General features: G+C 43.8%; 1 protein-coding gene across 4 annotated transcripts in view; it reads right to left on the reverse strand.

The window, feature by feature from the left end:
- CGNL1 (cingulin like 1) overlaps positions 1-18,395 on the reverse strand; it is a 161,246-nt gene that overhangs the window by 97,794 nt on the left and 45,057 nt on the right. For all 4 annotated transcript variants that reach the window (XM_043555333.1, XM_043555335.1, XM_043555336.1 and 1 more), the window contains exons 2-3: positions 1,119-2,712; positions 228-322 (exon numbers count right to left, since the gene is read on the reverse strand). In XM_043555333.1, coding sequence (XP_043411268.1) covers positions 228-322; positions 1,119-2,696 — 1,673 coding nt within the window. In that variant the 5' untranslated portion in view covers positions 2,697-2,712. The remainder of the gene's footprint in view (positions 1-227; positions 323-1,118; positions 2,713-18,395) is intronic.

Raw genomic sequence — 18,395 nt, forward strand, 5'->3', positions numbered from 1 at the left:
GGTTTAAAATAATTAAAATATATATCACATATATTCATCATCCCCTTGCTCTTCACACTCAGTACCCAAGACTCAAATACTGTTAGGAAAACTCCAGCCATTGAGTCCTAAGCCTCAATAGTTCACACAGATCAGAAAGGCAAGGCAAAACACAAGGTCTCAGGAGAAAAAAATCAAGACCCCACCAGAAAGGACAATATTTTGGTCCTTTAAGGAATATCACTAACCCTTCTTTGAGGTAATTGTAAAGTATCTGCTTGGCCGTCTCCTCATTGCTTTGTTGAGTGAGCTCTTGCGGGCCTTTCAACAGATCTGGTGTGGCCTGGAATATAAAGGCTGTTATTAGATCACAGGATGGAGTTTCCAGGAAGCAGGCAGAAACCCTGAAGCAGAAGCTTCCAAACACCTTCCTACTTTCTGAAAACAATTCCTCAGGTAAGGATCCTCATTATAACTGGCTCCACCAGTTAGTAGCTCTGTAACCTTGAGCAAGTTACTTAACTTTACCTCACCTCAATTTTCTCACCTGTAAATGGAGATTAATCGTACCTACCTTCACAGAGTTGGTGCAGTCCTGTAATATGTAACAAATAGTGGCTGGCACTTAACACCCTTATTAGCACTTTTATCGCTATCATTATTTTTTATGGGTACTACCAAAACACTAAATATATCACTTAAATAAATTCCATCACTTTAGGATTAACCTAAATTAGAATTAACCTAATTCCTCAGGCCAGGTATTAACCCGGTCGCTCAATTTCATGAGAAAAATCAGTATATCTACACACACCTCAACACTGAACCTCCGGATGGAAACAAATTCTGCACACTTTGAGATCTCACACATAGGCTGACAAAAAAAAATCAAGCCTCTCTGTACTCTGACAAGTCCGTTTACAGGCAAGACCACAGTGGGATTCTCGGTGTACTGAACTGACTTGGAAAACCATACAATTGGCAGTGGGTTGAAAACTCCGCAGGGGAAAACTAAAACAATATCGGATATGCAATTGCTGATTCAAGATAGAGGGTCTGTGTTCCCAGAGCCTCCTGCAGCATGAGGCTGCAGAAGGAATGCAAAAAGAAGGAAAGAAAGAAGGACCCACTAGCATCACCTGAGTATCTGAGGTGGAAGTAAACGTCTTCACAGAAATCTTCTTGGCACCAGAGTCAGGTGAAGTTGCTAGCGCCCGATTCTGTAACATCAGCGTAGCGGTGGCTGTTTTGATTTCCTCCTCCTTTTTACTTTGTGCTGGGAGGGAAGATGCATGCGTGTTTGTACTCTCCCGACCACTTCTGGTTTCTGGAACTTTCCCATCTTTGCTCTGCTGGGGAGGCCTGAGGGGGGCCCCCTGTAGCTTCGCGAAGGCACGGCCCACACTCTGTTTCCCACGGTGATCCTGAGCAGGTGACCTCTGCGGGCAGACCTGTGACGGGCGGAGGAGGTGTTCACTGGACTTGCCCAGGTTCCGGCTAAATTCACTCAGGTACTCGGAGTTCCCCTGGAGACCAAAGGGAAAGGCACTATCCACGCTTCTGGACCTCTTCCTGTCTTCAGGGTTGATTCTGTTTCGCTTCCCAGACCTTCCTCTCCTCTGGAGCCCAGATTTTTGGTCAAACTTTTCAATCAATTGATCCACGCCAGGAATGGATCCTGTATCAATATCCCGCCCAGTTCCTGGCAAGAAGGGGATGTACCGTCTGTTTTCATGACGATTCACATTGTCAGCATGGATGGCACATTCCTGATCATCAAGTAAAAATCTGTACAGAGAGTTGGCCGAAGTGGGAGTTGCCGATGAGGAAGAGGACCTCCGGGACCGAGCTCCATCCAGGACGGGTCCCGCGGAATCCTGTCGCCGGAAGGGAAGCACGTCCGGCCTGGCTTTCTTGGTTTCGGGATGGGTGTGTGGGCTGTGGGCAGTTAGGGACCTCCCACTGGGGGAAAGGGCCTCCTCTACCAGCCCCTCCTTGGTGCAGCTCTGAACATTTACGCACACTGAGGTCTGCTTCTTGGGGTCATCTATGACCACAGAGCTGCACAAACGAATGGCCGTCACACTGGATTTGCCCACATCTTCCAAAGGAGAGCTGCTAGGCTGCGAACTACTAGGTTTGGGGAAGCATGTCCAAGCCTTCTTATTGTTGGTACCTTCTGTTAAAGTGTTTAACCAATTACTCTCAGGAGGCTGGTGATTTTGCAAGTTCAATTCATTCTTTTCAGGGTCGTAGGGCTGCAAAAGCTCTGGATGCCGCTGAAAGTTGAGCATGTGAGATGGCTTCACCGGCCCCTCTTTGCCTTCTAGAACCCCATTCTTGCCCTCAAAGAGAGAGGATTGTTTCAGGTTTCTTACAGGACCAGGTTGGGCATAAGGATTTTCTGGGAGCTGCAATTCTGCGCTGTCCTCCTCTAGCACAGACCCGTTGCTGGAATGCAGAGGCAGGTTATTTATCACTGGAGATGGAAATGGTGGCCCGTTTTCAGAAAAAGACGAGCCTGCTAGACACCGCTCTGTGTTATTCAGGACGATATAGGGGTGGCCATCAATTCCCTGTACTCGAATACTGACACCATAGGAGCCTGCCTTAGAGTTCTGGGCATTCCTTGATTTTTTGCCATCATCACTTGCGAGTCTCAGATGGACACCATATTCTTGCTGCACATGTTGATATTCACCGAAATACAGCTCCATGGTTCACTGGTTCTCGCTACCAGGGAAAAACAGGTAAAAAGAGGGCATTAGGTACGAATCGTATCTGTTTAAATGAAGATTATGAGGGGCAAGTTCAAGAAGACACAAGGAGCAAGGACACTTCAGAACCAAACGGTCACCCAAACAGGCCTTTCCGGATGAACCCTGGCCTCTGGGCGGAAGGCTGGCATACTAACCTGATGCCTTTGGCATAACTTCCTTACTCCGTTTCTAGTTGACAGCCCGTTCTGGTTGCTTTGGGTTTTTTTCCTTAGTTGGTTTCTTCCCACTTTATGCTATTTATTTTTAACCAATAGGATGTTCCAGTTACCAGCATTTGAGAACAAGGTACTTTTCCATGGAACAATTAAGAGCTAAGGAATTCTGATGCTCACCATTTTTCTTTTCTCCCGTACTATTACTGACCTTCTTGTTGGAATAACACTTTCAACCTTTTTTATGTACAGCCTTGCTTTGAAATCTTTATCACTATTTATTTGGATATAACATTTAAAACATTTTTGACTTTGTGAGGCTGACAATCAGAGAAAATGATTAAAAATAACTCTTCATCATCTTTTCTTACCAAAAGGGCTCCAGTAACACATTGATCTGAAAAATGTTATAAAACACTGAGGACTCAGGGCCCTTTACTTTGTGATGTATCCTAATGCTAAGAATCGGGTGCCATCACCTTTGGTGGCATGTGGCCACCATGTCAGAAAGACTGCACACAGATGACTGGGAAGGACACCCAGGCCACCCCACCCTCAGAGACCTCCCACCAGAAATCACTTCCACCCCCTGAAGAACTCTGAGAGCAAAGAAGCCCCAGGAAGAACAGTAGCAACTGGTCACAGAGAACAGCTGTGTCATTTCTTTCACTGCTAGGGGCCTTTTTCAGTTGTCTTTCTATTCTGGACTCAGTCTGGCAGCACATTTTCTGAGAAAATCATCTATCAGATCCACATTTTCAAATTTATTTGCACAGAGTTTTTTTTGTTTTGTTTTGTTTTTTACAAAGCGTAGATCATTTCATCTCTTTTTTATCTCAAGTTATCCAGTGTCTTTATTTGTGCTTTCTTCACCGGTCTCTTGTGTAAATAAAATGTGTATCTATATATATTTTTTAATAATTGTTCTCCTAAACAACTAGTTCTCAAGACATAGCAATCATTTTTCTAATTTTTTTTTAAGTTTCTTGATTTTTGAGAGAGAAAGTACAAGGGGGGGAGGGGCAGAGAGAGAATCACAAGCAGCCTCCACACTGTCAGCATGGAGCCTGATGCAGGGCTTGAACTCTTGAACCATGAGATCATGACCTGAGCCAAAATCAAGAGTCGGATGCTTAACTGACTGAGCCACCAAGGCGCCCCTCCTTTTTTAATTTTCTTATTGAGTTCTAGTTCTTTATTATTTCCTTCTGCTCTCCTTTGCTTTTGTTTTTCTGTTTCCAATTTCATGACTTGCGTGCTTCATTTACTTTCATTCTTTAATTATACCCCATGAGTTGTGATATCTATGTCAGTTAGGAACTGGGCTGGTTTCTACTAACAAAGAGACCCAAAATAGCAACTTAAGAGTTAGGATTTTTTTTTTCCCCCAGAGGTAGGAAGTCCAAGGCTGGAATGGATGGCAGGATATTTCTGAGCAACACCTCTTTTATCTTTCCAGTCATCTACTTGTAGCATGTATTAGACACTTTATGATTGGCTAACCAGCATCACATATGCCAAAGGTTTATCAGGCCAGCTGAGTCAACCTTTCTAAGGAGATTTCCTGAAAGTCCCATCCATCAATATTACTTTATATCTACCTCATTGGTGAGAACTTGATCATATGGCCACCCCCATGTACAAGGATGGACTGGGGAACAGATTTTTAGCTGGTCACTGACACTCAAAAAAATCAACGTGGTGTTAGTAAAAAGGCAGAAGCAAACAGACACTCGGAGAGCAGCCAATAACTTCCACCACAGTAATGTTTCTATCATTATTTCCTAAATAGTTTCAAGTTGTGGTTTTGATTTCTTCTTTGACCTATGAGTTGTTTCTCAGAAAGTTTTTTCACATCCAGTATGTTTGCTGTTGTGTTGTTTTGGTTTAGAGGATCTTTATTTCTCTATGTTGTTAATTTCTACATGCACTGTAGCCAGAAAATTAAACTTCTATTATTCCTTCCTTTTTAAATGTACTGAGGTTTCCTCTGTAGGGACAATTTTTGCCAACATTTAATGGGTAATGGACATAGTCTCTTTTTTAAAGCATGGAATTCAAAATACATCCATACAGGGGCGCCTGGGTGGCGCAGTCGGTTAAGCGTCCGACTTCAGCCAGGTCATGATCTTGCGGTCTTTGAGTTCGAGCCCCGCGTCAGGCTCTGGGCTGATGGCTCAGAGCAGAGCCTGGAGCCTGTCTCCCTCTCTCTCTCTGCCCCTCCCCCGTACATGCTCTGTCTCTCTCTGTCCCAAAAATAAATAAACGTTGAAAAAAAAATTAAAAAAAAATACATCCATACAACTTTAGCAATTATTTATTCAGCTATCATACATCCTTACTTATTTCATCTTTTCAATTTGCCTTAAGTCTTCCTGGATGTAGCTGTCTCCTACTAGCATGGTGCTGTCACTTCTGCTGGTGACTATTCTTTTAAATATGTTAGATGTCATCACCTCCAATTTTACAAAGAAGAACAATTTAGAGTGGTATATTCAGCTGCAAATTCATTATTAAGTCACCAATCCCAATTATGTCATTATGCCTACTTTTACTTTCAGAGTTATACTAACAGAATTAAGTGATTTCATTTTAATCAAAATAAAACAAGACATAATGAAAACCTGGCCTCTTCAGCCTCCGTTCCCCATCCCGATCACAGTCCCCAAAGGAAACCAATTGCAAATTTTAGCTGTTTCTCTGGTATACACCTTCATGTTGCTCAGTACTATGCCTCGCAGCAACTTTGTATCCCTTTTACATATGGGACACACCATACATACCAATTTCTCACTCTGCTAGCTTCTCAATATTATTTATATTTGTATTATTATGATAATATATTTTTACATTACTTTAATATATACTGTTATGATTATATAAATGTTTATTCATTAAAGAGCCAAACTGAAAACTATGGCCATCTCTCCTTAAAATATTTAACTTTTCTAGAGTTAATATGCGATTGCTATTTGCACTTGCCTTCATTTCAATATACCTAACCTTAAATTCTTTCATCTGCTACATGACGTGTTAGATGCTTACCTGTATTCATTTTCAAATAACCAACATATTAGATGATCTGGTGCCCTTTTCTCCTGGTGCAGCCGCCAATCCTCCTGCTCTCTGTTAAGGTCTGGTTACTCTCTTCCTTCTGCACCATATTGTTTCCTAAGTTTTGGACCTTCCTTGTTCTTGGTTTACCCAATTGGTCTGACAGAGCACAACTGAGTAGCTTCTTAAGAAAAGACCCAAGAAAGGGGTGCCTGGGTGGCGCAGTCGGTTAAGCGTCTGACTTCAGCCAGGTCACGATCTCGCGGTCCGTGAGTTCGAGCCCCGCGTCGGGCTCTGGGCTGATGGCTCAGAGCCTGGAGCCTGTTTCCGATTCTGCGTCTCCCTCTCTCTCTGCCCCTCCCCCCTTCATGCTCTGTCTCTCTCTGTCCCAAAAATAAATAAAAAACATTGAAAAAAATTTAAAAAAAAAAAAAAGAAAGAAAGAAGAAAAGACCCAAGAAAGTAAACTTTTTCAGTCCTTGTATTTTGAAAAATGTCTTTATTCTATGCTTACTTTTGATTGATAGGCCAGCTGGATTTAGAATCCAGGTTAGAAATAATTTTCCCTCAGGGCACCTGGGTGGTTCAGTCGGCTAAGCGTCTGACTTCAGCTCAGGTCATGATCTCATGGCTCGTGAGTTCAAGCCCTGCAAGCCCTGTGCTGACAGCCCAGAGCCTGGAGCCTGCCTCGGATTCTGTGTCTCCCTCTCTCTCTCTCTGCCCCTCTCCTGCTCGCACTCTGCTTCTCTCTCAAAAAAATAAATTATTAAAAACAATTTTTCTAAGAAATAAATTTCTCTCCAATTTTTTATTTTTTTAATTTTTTTTAACGTTTTTATTTATTTTTGAGACAGAGAGAGACAGAGCATGAACGGGGGAGGGGCAGAGAGAGAGGGAGACACAGAATCGGAAGCAGGCTCCAGGCTCTGAGCCATCAGCCCAGAGCCCGACGCGGGGCTTGAACTCACAGACCGCGAGATCGTGACCTGAGCTGAAGTCGGACGCTTAACCGACTGAGCCGCCCAGGCGCCCCTCTCTCCAATTTTTTAAAGTATTACTTCCATTATCCTGTAGCTTCCAGGGATGCTGTTAAGAATTCTACTATTAAGACATCCTTTCTTCCAAGTGTGCCCTGTTTCTTTTTCTCCCACAGTTTTTAGGACCTTTTCTTTGTCTCTGCTCTTCTGAAATTTCACCATGACGTATATGAATGAGGGTTTTCTAAGACTGGGCACTTTTATAAAACATGGGCGTTTAATGTAGTTCTTCAATCTGGAAATTCATGTCATCAGTTCTATGAAACGTTCTTATTATTTCTCTGATAATGTTCAGAGAACTGTTTTGGTCTTTGCATGTAATATATTAGTAATGTCGTATCTGTTAGGCTGTTTCAATTTTCTTTTCTTATCCACTTCTCAATTCTGTCCTTTTAATTCTACTTGAGAGCTACATCCTCGACTTTTTAAATTTTTTTTTTTTAACGTTTATTTATTTTGAGACAGAGAGAGACAGAGCATGAATGGGGGAGGGTCAGAGAGAGGGAGACACAGAATCTGAAACAGGCTCCAGGCTCTGAGCTGTCAGCACAGAGCCCGACGCGGGGCTCGAACTCACGGACCGCGAGATCATGACCTGAGCCGAAGTCGGGCGCTTAACAGACCGAGCCACCCAGGCGCCCCAACTTTTTAAAAAATTCAAGTATTTATCATCCCCCTTATCTCCTTTTTGTCCTCCAAGTGTTCCTGTGTCATAAACGCTATTCTCATTTTAGACATAAGATAGCTTCTCTCCCTTGGAAGATACTATAACTTTTTTCAAAAAAATAAGTTTTTTCTGCTTTCTGCTGTATCTGCATCTGCTATAAGGTTTCTCCTTTCTGGTTTGTTTTCGTCCTTTCTTTCATGTTGAAACCTTTCCTAAGAAGACTGGGATCCTTGGCTGCCCAATCCTATTTAGCAGTGAATTCCTAAAAGCAGATTGGAGGCTCTGTGTGTGTGCAGCGGAGTTATTAGCTAGCGAGCTTCAAGTAATGGGCGTGGAAAGGTGCCAAGATTTCCAATGAGGGACACGCACATTTCAGGATCTGGAGCATTTTTTTCTGGCGCAGTTTGATTTCTCAAGGAAGGAATCTCCCAATCCATTGCTGGGGCTGCCCAGGCCTGGCTGCGGGCACTGTGAGACAGGGCAGGGGAAGAGTGTGGAGGTCCCAGCTTTCATTCAATCCCTTTATTTTCAGCCACCCATACTCCCTTCCCTTCCTCGGGGTGGGCAACAGAGCAGAAACGTGTGGGTATCCAGATATCCAGGGTGTAGACGAGGCCCTGGACAGCTAGCTGCTCTGGTTCTCAAGGTACTTACACAGTTCCCTAGAATTTGGCCCCTCATCCCTGCCTCCTATGGCAACCCAGGCTTCATGCCTTCCATCCCTGAGCCTCCCAGCGGCTCTCTAGGAAAGTCACCTCCTTTCTCCACCACTGCCACCACAGGGTGAAGCCCAATCACCCCACCAATACAACGGTCACTCTTCTGTGTGTGATCGAGCTCATCTCCACAGGGTCTACACTGCCATTCTTCGTCTTCGTAGCTTTTAACATTTTTGCTCCTTTATGATCATTTGAGTGGGATTTTGAAAAAGGTAAGTCGCCTGCTTTTAAACTGATCTAGCTTGACGAGGCTAGTAACATTTATAGAACACCTCAACACTAGAATAAGAACAACCAACCTGCCTTACGCTGAAGAAGCAACGCACAAAGGCCAGGACCAAGATGACCGGGTGTGTCTCAATCCTGACTCCGAGCAGGACTGGCACGTTTTATTCTGGATCTCTACAAGTGTTCGTATTCATTCAAGTTCGTAACAAGTACTTTTTTAACACAAGAACTTCTTTTTTTTTTTTTTTTTTTTTTTTTTTAATTTTTTTTTTCAACGTTTTTATTTATTTTTGGGACAGAGAGAGACAGAGCATGAACGGGGGAGGGGCAGAGAGAGAGGGAGACACAGAATCAGAAACAGGCTCCAGGCTCCGAGCCATCAGCCCAGAGCCTGACGCGGGGCTCGAACTCACGGACCGCGAGATCGTGACCTGGCTGAAGTCGGACGCTTAACCGACTGCGCCACCCAGGCGCCCCTTAACACAAGAACTTCTGAACAAATAACTTTACTCCCTGCAATGCTTTGTTTATGATATTTGCTAAATGGGTCACAACTTCCTCACCAATAATCTCTTCTATGCTGACTCTGAGTTTTCTATGAAAATATTTCTTCTAATATTTATTAAGAAAATTCTTTTCGAGGGTTTTACAGCCCTTTTCATTAGCTGCTGCTACTACAGTCAACACTAATTACATTTCAATCTTTGAATAAGGCCACCTTGGTTTATTATAATCTTAGCTCCCTGTTAGTAAATTAATCCACATATTTGAATTTCATGAAATGTCCACTATTTACATTTCCTTGACAACAAACCTCAATCCAATATTTTCACAGAATGACATTTCTCAGCTGGGCACGGGTGTTTTAAACAAATGTGGATTTCCTTCCCAATCACAGTGTAAACACTGAATTAATGAATGAGTTTAAGGACAGCTGTTCATTTTCAGATACCAGGCCATGCCACAATCCTAATGCTCTACACAGACACATTTGCTCAGTTGGGGACTAAGCCCAACCAAGGACTTACATAATTTGGCAATAAATGTGGACCAATTGCCAGGATGTAACATTGTGACACTTGGCAAATAAAAGTGGTGTTTTGGAGTGGAAATAATGCTTTTGGAAAAGACCACTAAATGATGATAATTGCTTTAGTTAGCGAGATCAATGAGTGTGTTTCTGAGTAAGAACAAAGAGCTTAGCACTTGGAAGTAGGAACATATGCCAGACAGAAACATTTCCTCTCTCTGGGCCATCACATGTTATCAGCTGAGCACAGAGATTAGTGACAGTGCTGGGCCACACATCCCCACCTCACTGCTCTAATTCCCAGGGGAACCCCCAAGACCTGGAAACATAGTCACTAGCCACTCCGGAGGCTCTCCTAGCTACCGGGGAAACACCACTAGGCATCTGGAAATGTCTCCGCCATGGCTTGCCCTCCGTCCTGAGGATGACAGTCCCCACGAGCGAGGCCAGGCTCGCTCAAGCCCCCAGCACAGCACCTGGCACAGGAAAAGAATTCTGTGTATGTCTGCATGGAATGAGTAATTCTTATTTTATCATACAAGTCGTTTAAAAGAGCATCTAAAGCAGAGGCAGGGAGCTAATGAGCTTCCTCAGAGCAGTCTTGAACTTAATTCCAAGAAACAGGAAGTGAGCGACAAACCAAAAAGTCACGTCCCCTGAGTGGGATCCTGTAACTGTCTCGCTCCGAGGGAAGCTGCCGCCAGTCTGATGATACACACAAGTTAACATGTGTAAAGAGTGGACAAAACATTCACTCTTAAAAGACCACTTGTAGGACAGGTGGGAAGACATGAATTTTAGGGGAAGTATCCACAGTAGAATGTCAACTAGATAAAAGTGAAAAATCAGAATGCGGAAAGCCTAATATTAGCAAAATGCAGACGGGTTTTTAAATGTGCTCATTCCCAAACATGACAGAAAGAGGCAGTCTTACCTCAACTAAGCTTTATGTTCTTTCTTTTCTTTTTTTCTTTTCTTCCTTCCTTCCTTCCTTCCTCCCTCCCTCCCTCCCTCCCTCCCTCCCTCCCTCCCTTCCTATCTATCTGTTCTGTGGTGCAAACATAGGAAACTGATCAAACTTTTAAGATTTCAAAGGAAATGTCTTCACATTGTCAAGCCTTCAGAACTCCCTGGGAAAACAGTTTCAAAAATAAGCTTTGAGGTTTGAAAATGACAGCAGAGTTGCTGTCTAACCTACGTAATTCAGTGTGGTTTGAAGAAGGTAAGAATGACAACCGAAAGTTTTCTATTTAGGGGGAAGAAATTCAGCTTTTTTTTTTTTTCTTAATGTTTTTATTTATTTTTGAGACAGAGAGAGACAGAACATGAGCAGGGAAGGGGCAGAGAGAGAGACACAGAATCGGAAACAGGCTCCAGGCTCTGAGCCGTCAGCACAGAGCCCGATGTGGGGCTCGAACTCACAGACTGTGAGATCATGACCTGAGCCGAAGTCGGACGCTCAACCGACTGAGGCACCCAGGCGCCCCTAAATTCAGCTTTTAATATTGAAGGCTGCCGCTTCCTCCTAAATACCCTCCCCTCATACAAAAAGGAAAGTGGCTAGAGGAGGGGGTGGGGGAAGTCGGTAGAAAGGTTCCTTTTATACTAGGGATGGACACTTTGGCCATCCAGGAGTCTAAGGATTGGGGGCCACTAGGACTACCCAGTCTAACCACACTCAAACTGGAGCACGGACACCAAGCTGGCTTTCCAGGGACCCCCACCTCGCCTCTGGAAGTCTGCTCCTCCTGTCCCCATGGATGGTCTCCATCACATCGGTCTCTGTTCCACTTTTGTCATTTTGATCCCACTCCTCTTTCCTTACCTGCTTGGCATGTGTATTATCAATAAATTTATAGTGTTCTTACATTCCCAGCTTCAATTCTAAAATTCATTGCCTGACATTTTATATTCCACATGGAATATAAATACATTCTGAAAAAAATACAGAATTCGTGTCCAAACAATGTTGATGATATGTTATTCATCCCTTTTTACCTCTTAACCCTGAAATCATTTCTAAACAATTCTCCTCCCAGTGCAGGGCCAAGTGATAGAAGTTTGCAATTCTGGGGGTGCCTGGGTGGCTCAGTCGGTTAAGTGTCCGACTTCGGCTCAGGTCATGATCTTGCAGTCCATGAGTTCGAGCCCTGCGTCAGGCTCCGTGCTGACAGCTCAGAGCCTGGAGCCTGCTTCAGATTCTGTGTCTCCCTCTCTCTCTGCCCCTCCCCTGCTCATGCTCTCTCTTTCTCTGTCTGAAAAATAAATAAAAACATTAAAAAAAAAAAAAGAAGTTTGCAATTCTGGGAACACAGCACCAAGGTGCAAGGGTGGGGAATGTGTCTGACATTTGCCTCAAGTCAAATCCTGGCTCTGGACAAGTTCTTTATCATCTCTGAATGTTTCCCTATCACTAAAGCCAGATTATTGATGTTGAGTGTATTTGGTAAATGAGAAAAGTAAATCATATATTGTATGCTAAACAAAATAACAGGAAATAATAAGTGAAAAATAAGGAATGTGGCACTTATGGCTACAAGAAACTAACTTTGATCATAAAACGTTTTTCAATACTTACGAGTCAGAGACTAAAAACCACACTGGTTAACCAAACAGCTCTTAACCACCAACATCCTGAAATAAGTTATTAACTAATTAAGAACCCAGACAGCTGAGAATCTAAAGTACAGTGCTATGTCTACAGTGGAAATTTAATAAACAACTGTTGCAAGTATAAACGGATGTCTGTATGTTGCCAAGCACACAGAAAAGATCTTATCCAGAGACATTTGTGCTACAGTTTCCTATAGGGAGCCTAAGCCCAAAATACATAAACACAAGGTTATCGATCACTGCCTTTTTTCTACAAGCCAAAATCTAGCCTCAAAATCCACCTCAACACGACACCCCTGTAGTCACTGACAATTAGTGTAGACATAAAATAAAACCTACTTGCCAGGGTGCCTGGGTGGTTCAGTCAGTTAAGCGTGTGACTTTGGCTCAGGTCATGATCCTGCCATTTGTGAGTTTGAGCTGCATGTCAGGCTCTGTGCTAACAGCTCAGAGCCTGGAGCCTGCTTCGGATTCTGTGTCTCCCTTCTCTCTGCCCCTCCCCTACTCACATACTCTCTCTGTCTCTCTCTCTCTCAAAAATAAACATTAAAAAAAATAACTAAATAAAATTGTTCTTGATATTTTAAAGCAAGTTGTCCTGCCGCTATAAAAATGAAGAACCAGGGGCGCCTGGGTGGCTCAGTCGGTTGGGCATCCGACTTCGGCTCAGGTCATGATCTCACGGTTTGTGAGTTCGAGCCCCGCGTCAGGCTCTGTGCTGACAGCTCGGAGTCTGGAGCCTGCTTAGGATTCTGTGTCTCCCTCTCTCTCTGTCCCTCCCCACCTCGTGCTCCATCTCTCACTGTCTCAAAAATAAATAAACATTAAAAATTTTTTTTAAATAAAAAAAAAAGAAGGGTTACTCTTCAAGGAGGCCTTCCTGCTTGCCATATTCCTGGCAGCCAGAACAGCATCTTACACATGGCAGGCACCAAATGAACAAATGAATGAACTAATTAATAATGTATGCACGATGCACACAGCTCCTTTTAAAATGGGAACAATTTTTAAAAAGTCAAGGTTTTCCAAAACAAATCTCCTATGCCCACCTTTCACACATACTCCTACCTTCAGCTGTTATATGTGTCGCTGTTTAAAACACTAGAACCTGGGGCTCCTGGGTGACTCAGTCAGTTGAGCGTCTGACTTCAACTCAGGTCATGATATCATAGCTCATGAGTTCGAGTCCTGCATCAGGCTCTATGCTGACAGCTCAGAGCCTGGAGCCTGCTTCCGATTCTGTGTCTCCCTTTCTCTCTGCCCCTCCCTCATTCGTGCTCTCTCTGTCTCTCTCAAAAATAAATAAACATTAAAGAAATTTTTTTAATAAAAAAAACAAAACACTAGAACCTGAACATCAGGATTATTGTGGCTTTTCTTCCCACCCCGGGCAGCCACGTTCATATGATGTGTGTGCTCCAAAAGCAGAAAGCAGGCCCTGGGTTACGAAGCGTCTCCTAAGGGAAGTAAAGAGGACACTGTGGAATTCCAACAAGGCCAGCTAGAACAAGCCCCGTTCCTAGAACCTCCTCAAACGCAATTTCTGCCAAGTGAATTCCAAAGCTAAACATTCTCCCCTGGAATATACGTTACGCCTTCTGCAAAGTATCTCTTCTTGGTCACTCAAAATAAGATGACCAGGGAAATCTGCCCACCTTTGCCCACATCAGGGAAAAGATGGCAGGAGTCAGTATCATGAGCAAACCTGGCCAAATGAGAGCAAAATCCAGAGTCACCCAGGAAGGGTCCATGGCACGCAGTCTTCCCACTTCCCTTCAGGCATCGATTCACAAGCCAACCAGGTGCCTTAAATGTACCTCTCAGCTATCTGCACAGGACCCAGCAAGACTGCTACAAATGACAGGCACCTGGATTTGTCCCCAGAAGCTTACTCAGTATCATACAGCAGGACTGTTAAAAACAAAAGGTAACAGTGTGTAGCCACCCAAAAATCGTAAAATAGCAAATTAAAATAGAAACCTAGCAGATTCCCACATGTGCAAATGCAGGTTTTCTGCTCATCAGTTATTACCCCTAATGTTTGGTGACGCCAGAAGCCTGATAAACTCTTGGACGCGTGGCAGGGGAAGGGGGACTATCCCAGAGGCCAAAGTCACACCAAACATGCTGCATCTTGCTCTCACCGGTTACTCGGGTAATTAGAGAACAGGTAGTTCTTTTAGATAATGTGAGCGTTTCTGAGGCCCTCACTCACCTTCTTCTTTCCTGAAACACCCCCACCCACCCCATCCCTACCTTCACACTCCACTCTTCATCTTCTGCCCCAGCCTCCCGGGCTGCACAGCTCCACACGGCTGAGCTCATTAGTACGACAGCCTTGAATTATAAATGGAAGTTGCCATTGTTTGTGCCCCACCACCACCACCAAATTCATGTTGAATTTCTAACCCCCAAAGATGATGCTACTAGGAGGTAGGGCCTCTGGGAGGCGTTAGGTCATTGAGGGTGGAGCCCTTATGAATAGGATTAGTGTTCTTTAAAAAAGATGCCAGAGAGTCCCCTAGTCCCTTCCACCCTGTGAAGGTAACAGCAAGAAGGCATGAGCTATGAAACCCGAAAGAGGGCCCTCACCAGAACATCACAGGCTGGAGCCTTTATCTTCAACGTCCAAACCTGTGATAAGTCCATTTCTGTTGTTTATAACCTACCCAGTCTCTGGTATTTTGTTAGAGCAGCCCTAAGGTACAAAGACAGAAATGAACACAATATAAACAAACGCCATGTATTCAAATGAAATGTGTGTGCAAGTACCATTCACAGGTCATTTCAAAGCAAGAATCTGTCTGCTCTTGGGTCTCATTTCCCAAGTGCAGAACCCCTCCTCTCTGGTCTCGTGGGGCCAGAAGCACCAAGGTCAAGTCAGAACTGGGAGCTTCTCCCTGCACACCTTTGTAACCCCAGCCCTGGCAGTGATGGGCAAAGGCCGTCAATTCCATTGTCTTTGTTTTATACAGAAATAACAATGTTTTATGCAGATGTCTCCGGTACGGAAGTTGTACAATTCATGATGTTTTTCAATGATTAGAAATTGAAGCAGTAACCAGAAACAGAAGTTTCAACTATGTAAAAAAACAAAAATATTACATATTTTATCCTTTTGGGATTTGTCAGTATATTCTTTGGTATTCATAGGAATATGGATGTTTCAAAATTTCACTCTCTTGAAAGCATGCTAAAATAGCCCACTCAGAGCCTCCACTAATCTTATTTTGTTAAAAATAGCTTTTCACAAGCAGTTTGAAACATTAAAACGTATTCCTAGGTGTCCCTATTTTCGTCTTTCACAAGATTGTATAATGTACAGATGCCTTAAAGAAAAGGTTCTCAAAGACCCTTAGTGTTAACTTACTGTACAAATATAAAACCATTATAGTTCCTATGATACCATACAACCATGTTTAAAAAAAATACATTTAAGAAGCCAATGCAATTTTTTAAAATACATTTAAGAAGCCAATACAATTCAGGGCACCTGGGTGGCTCAGGCGGTTGAGTGTCCGACTTCAGCTCAGGTCATGATCTTGTGGTTTGTGAGTTCGAGCCCCACATCAGGCCCTGTGCTGACATCTCGGAGCCTGGAGCCTGCTTCGGGTTCAGTATCTCCCCTTCTCTCTGCCCCTATGTTCATGTTCTGTCTCTCTCTGTTTCTCAATAATGAATAAATGTTAAAAAAAAAAAAAAGAACTTTTTTTTTTTTTTAAAGAAGCCAATACAATTCAAATTCACAACATAAATTTGTATCGAGGATAATGTTAATTTTGCTGAAACTAAATCACGATACCTGTGTGAACAAAAAGACAATGACCCATGCAGTGCAGATTTTCATGGTTTCACTGGACAATTTTTTGTGTCCAGTTTTTAATTCAAACGACTATGAAACCTCCCTTTGTGCAGTCTGGTCATAAAACTACTGGGTATTCACATGGTGTGATGGCCTCATTTACATGCCCACTGTATCTCCGTGTTTTCCCAACACATCATGATCATTGAAATACGATGTTATTGCCTAAACCCAACCCTTATAAACACAGCCGTTGGAACTGAATGTTGGTATCCAGTTGTCACCTCATCACTCAGGATACACTGACTGATGCTAATGTTTCCCTTGGTCATTAACAACTTCTCATGGAGAGCCCCTCCGTGCTAGGCCCCCTTCCAAGGCAGTTACCCATAGAACTTACGCTCTAGTGGGGAGAACAAACAAGGAACTCATACAGCGACAATGCTATGAGGAAAAGGAAGCAGGGCAAGAAGAGTGCAAGGTGGTGGTGAAGGTCCTTCTGAGCTACAATGATCAAGGAAGCTCTCTCCGAGAGGGAGACACCTGATTTGAAGGCTATCAGGAGATCTTTGCAAAGTCGTGCAAGGGCCAGGTAAACACAACACCAAGTTTAGAGTTCCCAAGAAAGGGATTTATGATTCGAGTTAGAAAATCAGCAAGAAAGCCAACCTGGCCAGAACTAATTAAGAGGTGAGCAGGGGAGGAGCAGGGGAGGAGCAGGGGAGCACAGAACAGTGGGCAGGAGCCAAATGATGGGGGTATGCAGGAATCCCAAAGGGCTCTGGTCTCATCCCAAGTCAGGTAGTCACCAATGGGAGTCAAATGATGTTGAAAGCCAGTGGCTGGATGAGCTCCACTAGGAAGTCATGCAGATGCAGGGGCGGAGGACAGAGCCCCAGTGCCTCACTGCACAGTGTGCTCCTGGACAGAGTAACAGCATCCCGTGGGAGCTTGTGAGAAATGCACTCTTAAGTCCCACCCACACCCAGTGAATCATTATCTGCATTTAACAAGATCCACCAGGAGGGCCTAAGCCCCACCCCAACAACACTGAGGAGAAGAGAAGGAACAAAGACATAGAGTAGGGACTGTCAGGGGGCTGGAGAAAACCAGGAGAGTGGGGTGGCCTCCAAGCCCACAGAAGCTGGGGTTCAAAAAGGAAGGAAGGTCCAATAAGGCAAATGCTGCTAGTAAGTCGGTGAAGACTAGAGAACGATCCCAGTATTAAACAGGATGGAGATCAAAGATAACCTTGACAAGAGCTCTGTCACTGAGCAGGAAGGCAGGGAAACATGATCAGAGCAGACCAGCAAAAGAACAGAGTAAAGACAACTCTTCCAAGGAATGTCAATTATCATAGAAACTAAAACACAAAAATACAGGCAGTCAGGGAAAACTTCGGTGCCTCCTTTGCCCACCCCACTCTCCTTCCACCCCAAAATGAGCTATCTGCAGAATTTGTTTCCAATCCCCAGGGATGTGTTTGCAGCCCGGACAGTGGGGGGGGGGGGGGGGGGGGTGCCAACGAAATGCAAAACCTGGTTTTCACGCTCAAGGAATTCTGAGCCAGACCTTACCTACTTGAATGGATTATTACTTTTCTCCTTCCCCCTGGCAGTTGCCTATTGTCCCCAGTTGCAGCTGAACCTCCAAGGGTGTGCCAAGAGCAGCTCAAGTACAGTCTGCATTTAATTTAGACCAACGGCAAAGCACATGGAAATACCTTTTCACCCTGGGAATGCCAGAAAAGACATAAACAATTCCAACCCAAAAGAATCCAAAGGGGAAAAAAGTCATTCTTTTCCCCTCTCCTCTGTTGGTCTCCCCTTGACCTATTAATGCCCATGCCCACCCAGTCCTACTCCAAGCAGAGGGGAGTCTACATAGAATCACAATCTAAAGGTGGAACGGTTTTCAGAGACCACACAACATACCCTTGACTTCTGTTAGAGGAACCACTTTCAAGCTCCTTAGTTCCAAGTTTTTAGACTCAAACCACTGCCCTGGGATCCGTTCCTATCCCCATTATCACTTCTCACTCGCCAGAACAGCAATTTCAGCTTACTCTCCTCTGCCTACACCCAGTATTGACGTTAGGTCCCTCATCTCTGTCTTATTGTCCCACAACATACCACATGGGAGCTGTTCGTTAGTTAATAATAGTAATAATAATAAATAGTAATAATGTAATTAACCCTTAAACATTCACACTATGCACCAAGTACTCTTCTAAATGCTTATATACTAAACATTAACATACTCCGAGCTGTAATGTCTAAAACTAACCTCTGGACATCAGCCTAATGTTGAACATTAACACATACACTTCAACAT

Source organism: Prionailurus bengalensis, chromosome B3, assembly GCF_016509475.1.
Source record: "Prionailurus bengalensis isolate Pbe53 chromosome B3, Fcat_Pben_1.1_paternal_pri, whole genome shotgun sequence".
In the NCBI taxonomy this organism is placed as follows: domain Eukaryota; kingdom Metazoa; phylum Chordata; class Mammalia; order Carnivora; family Felidae; genus Prionailurus; species Prionailurus bengalensis.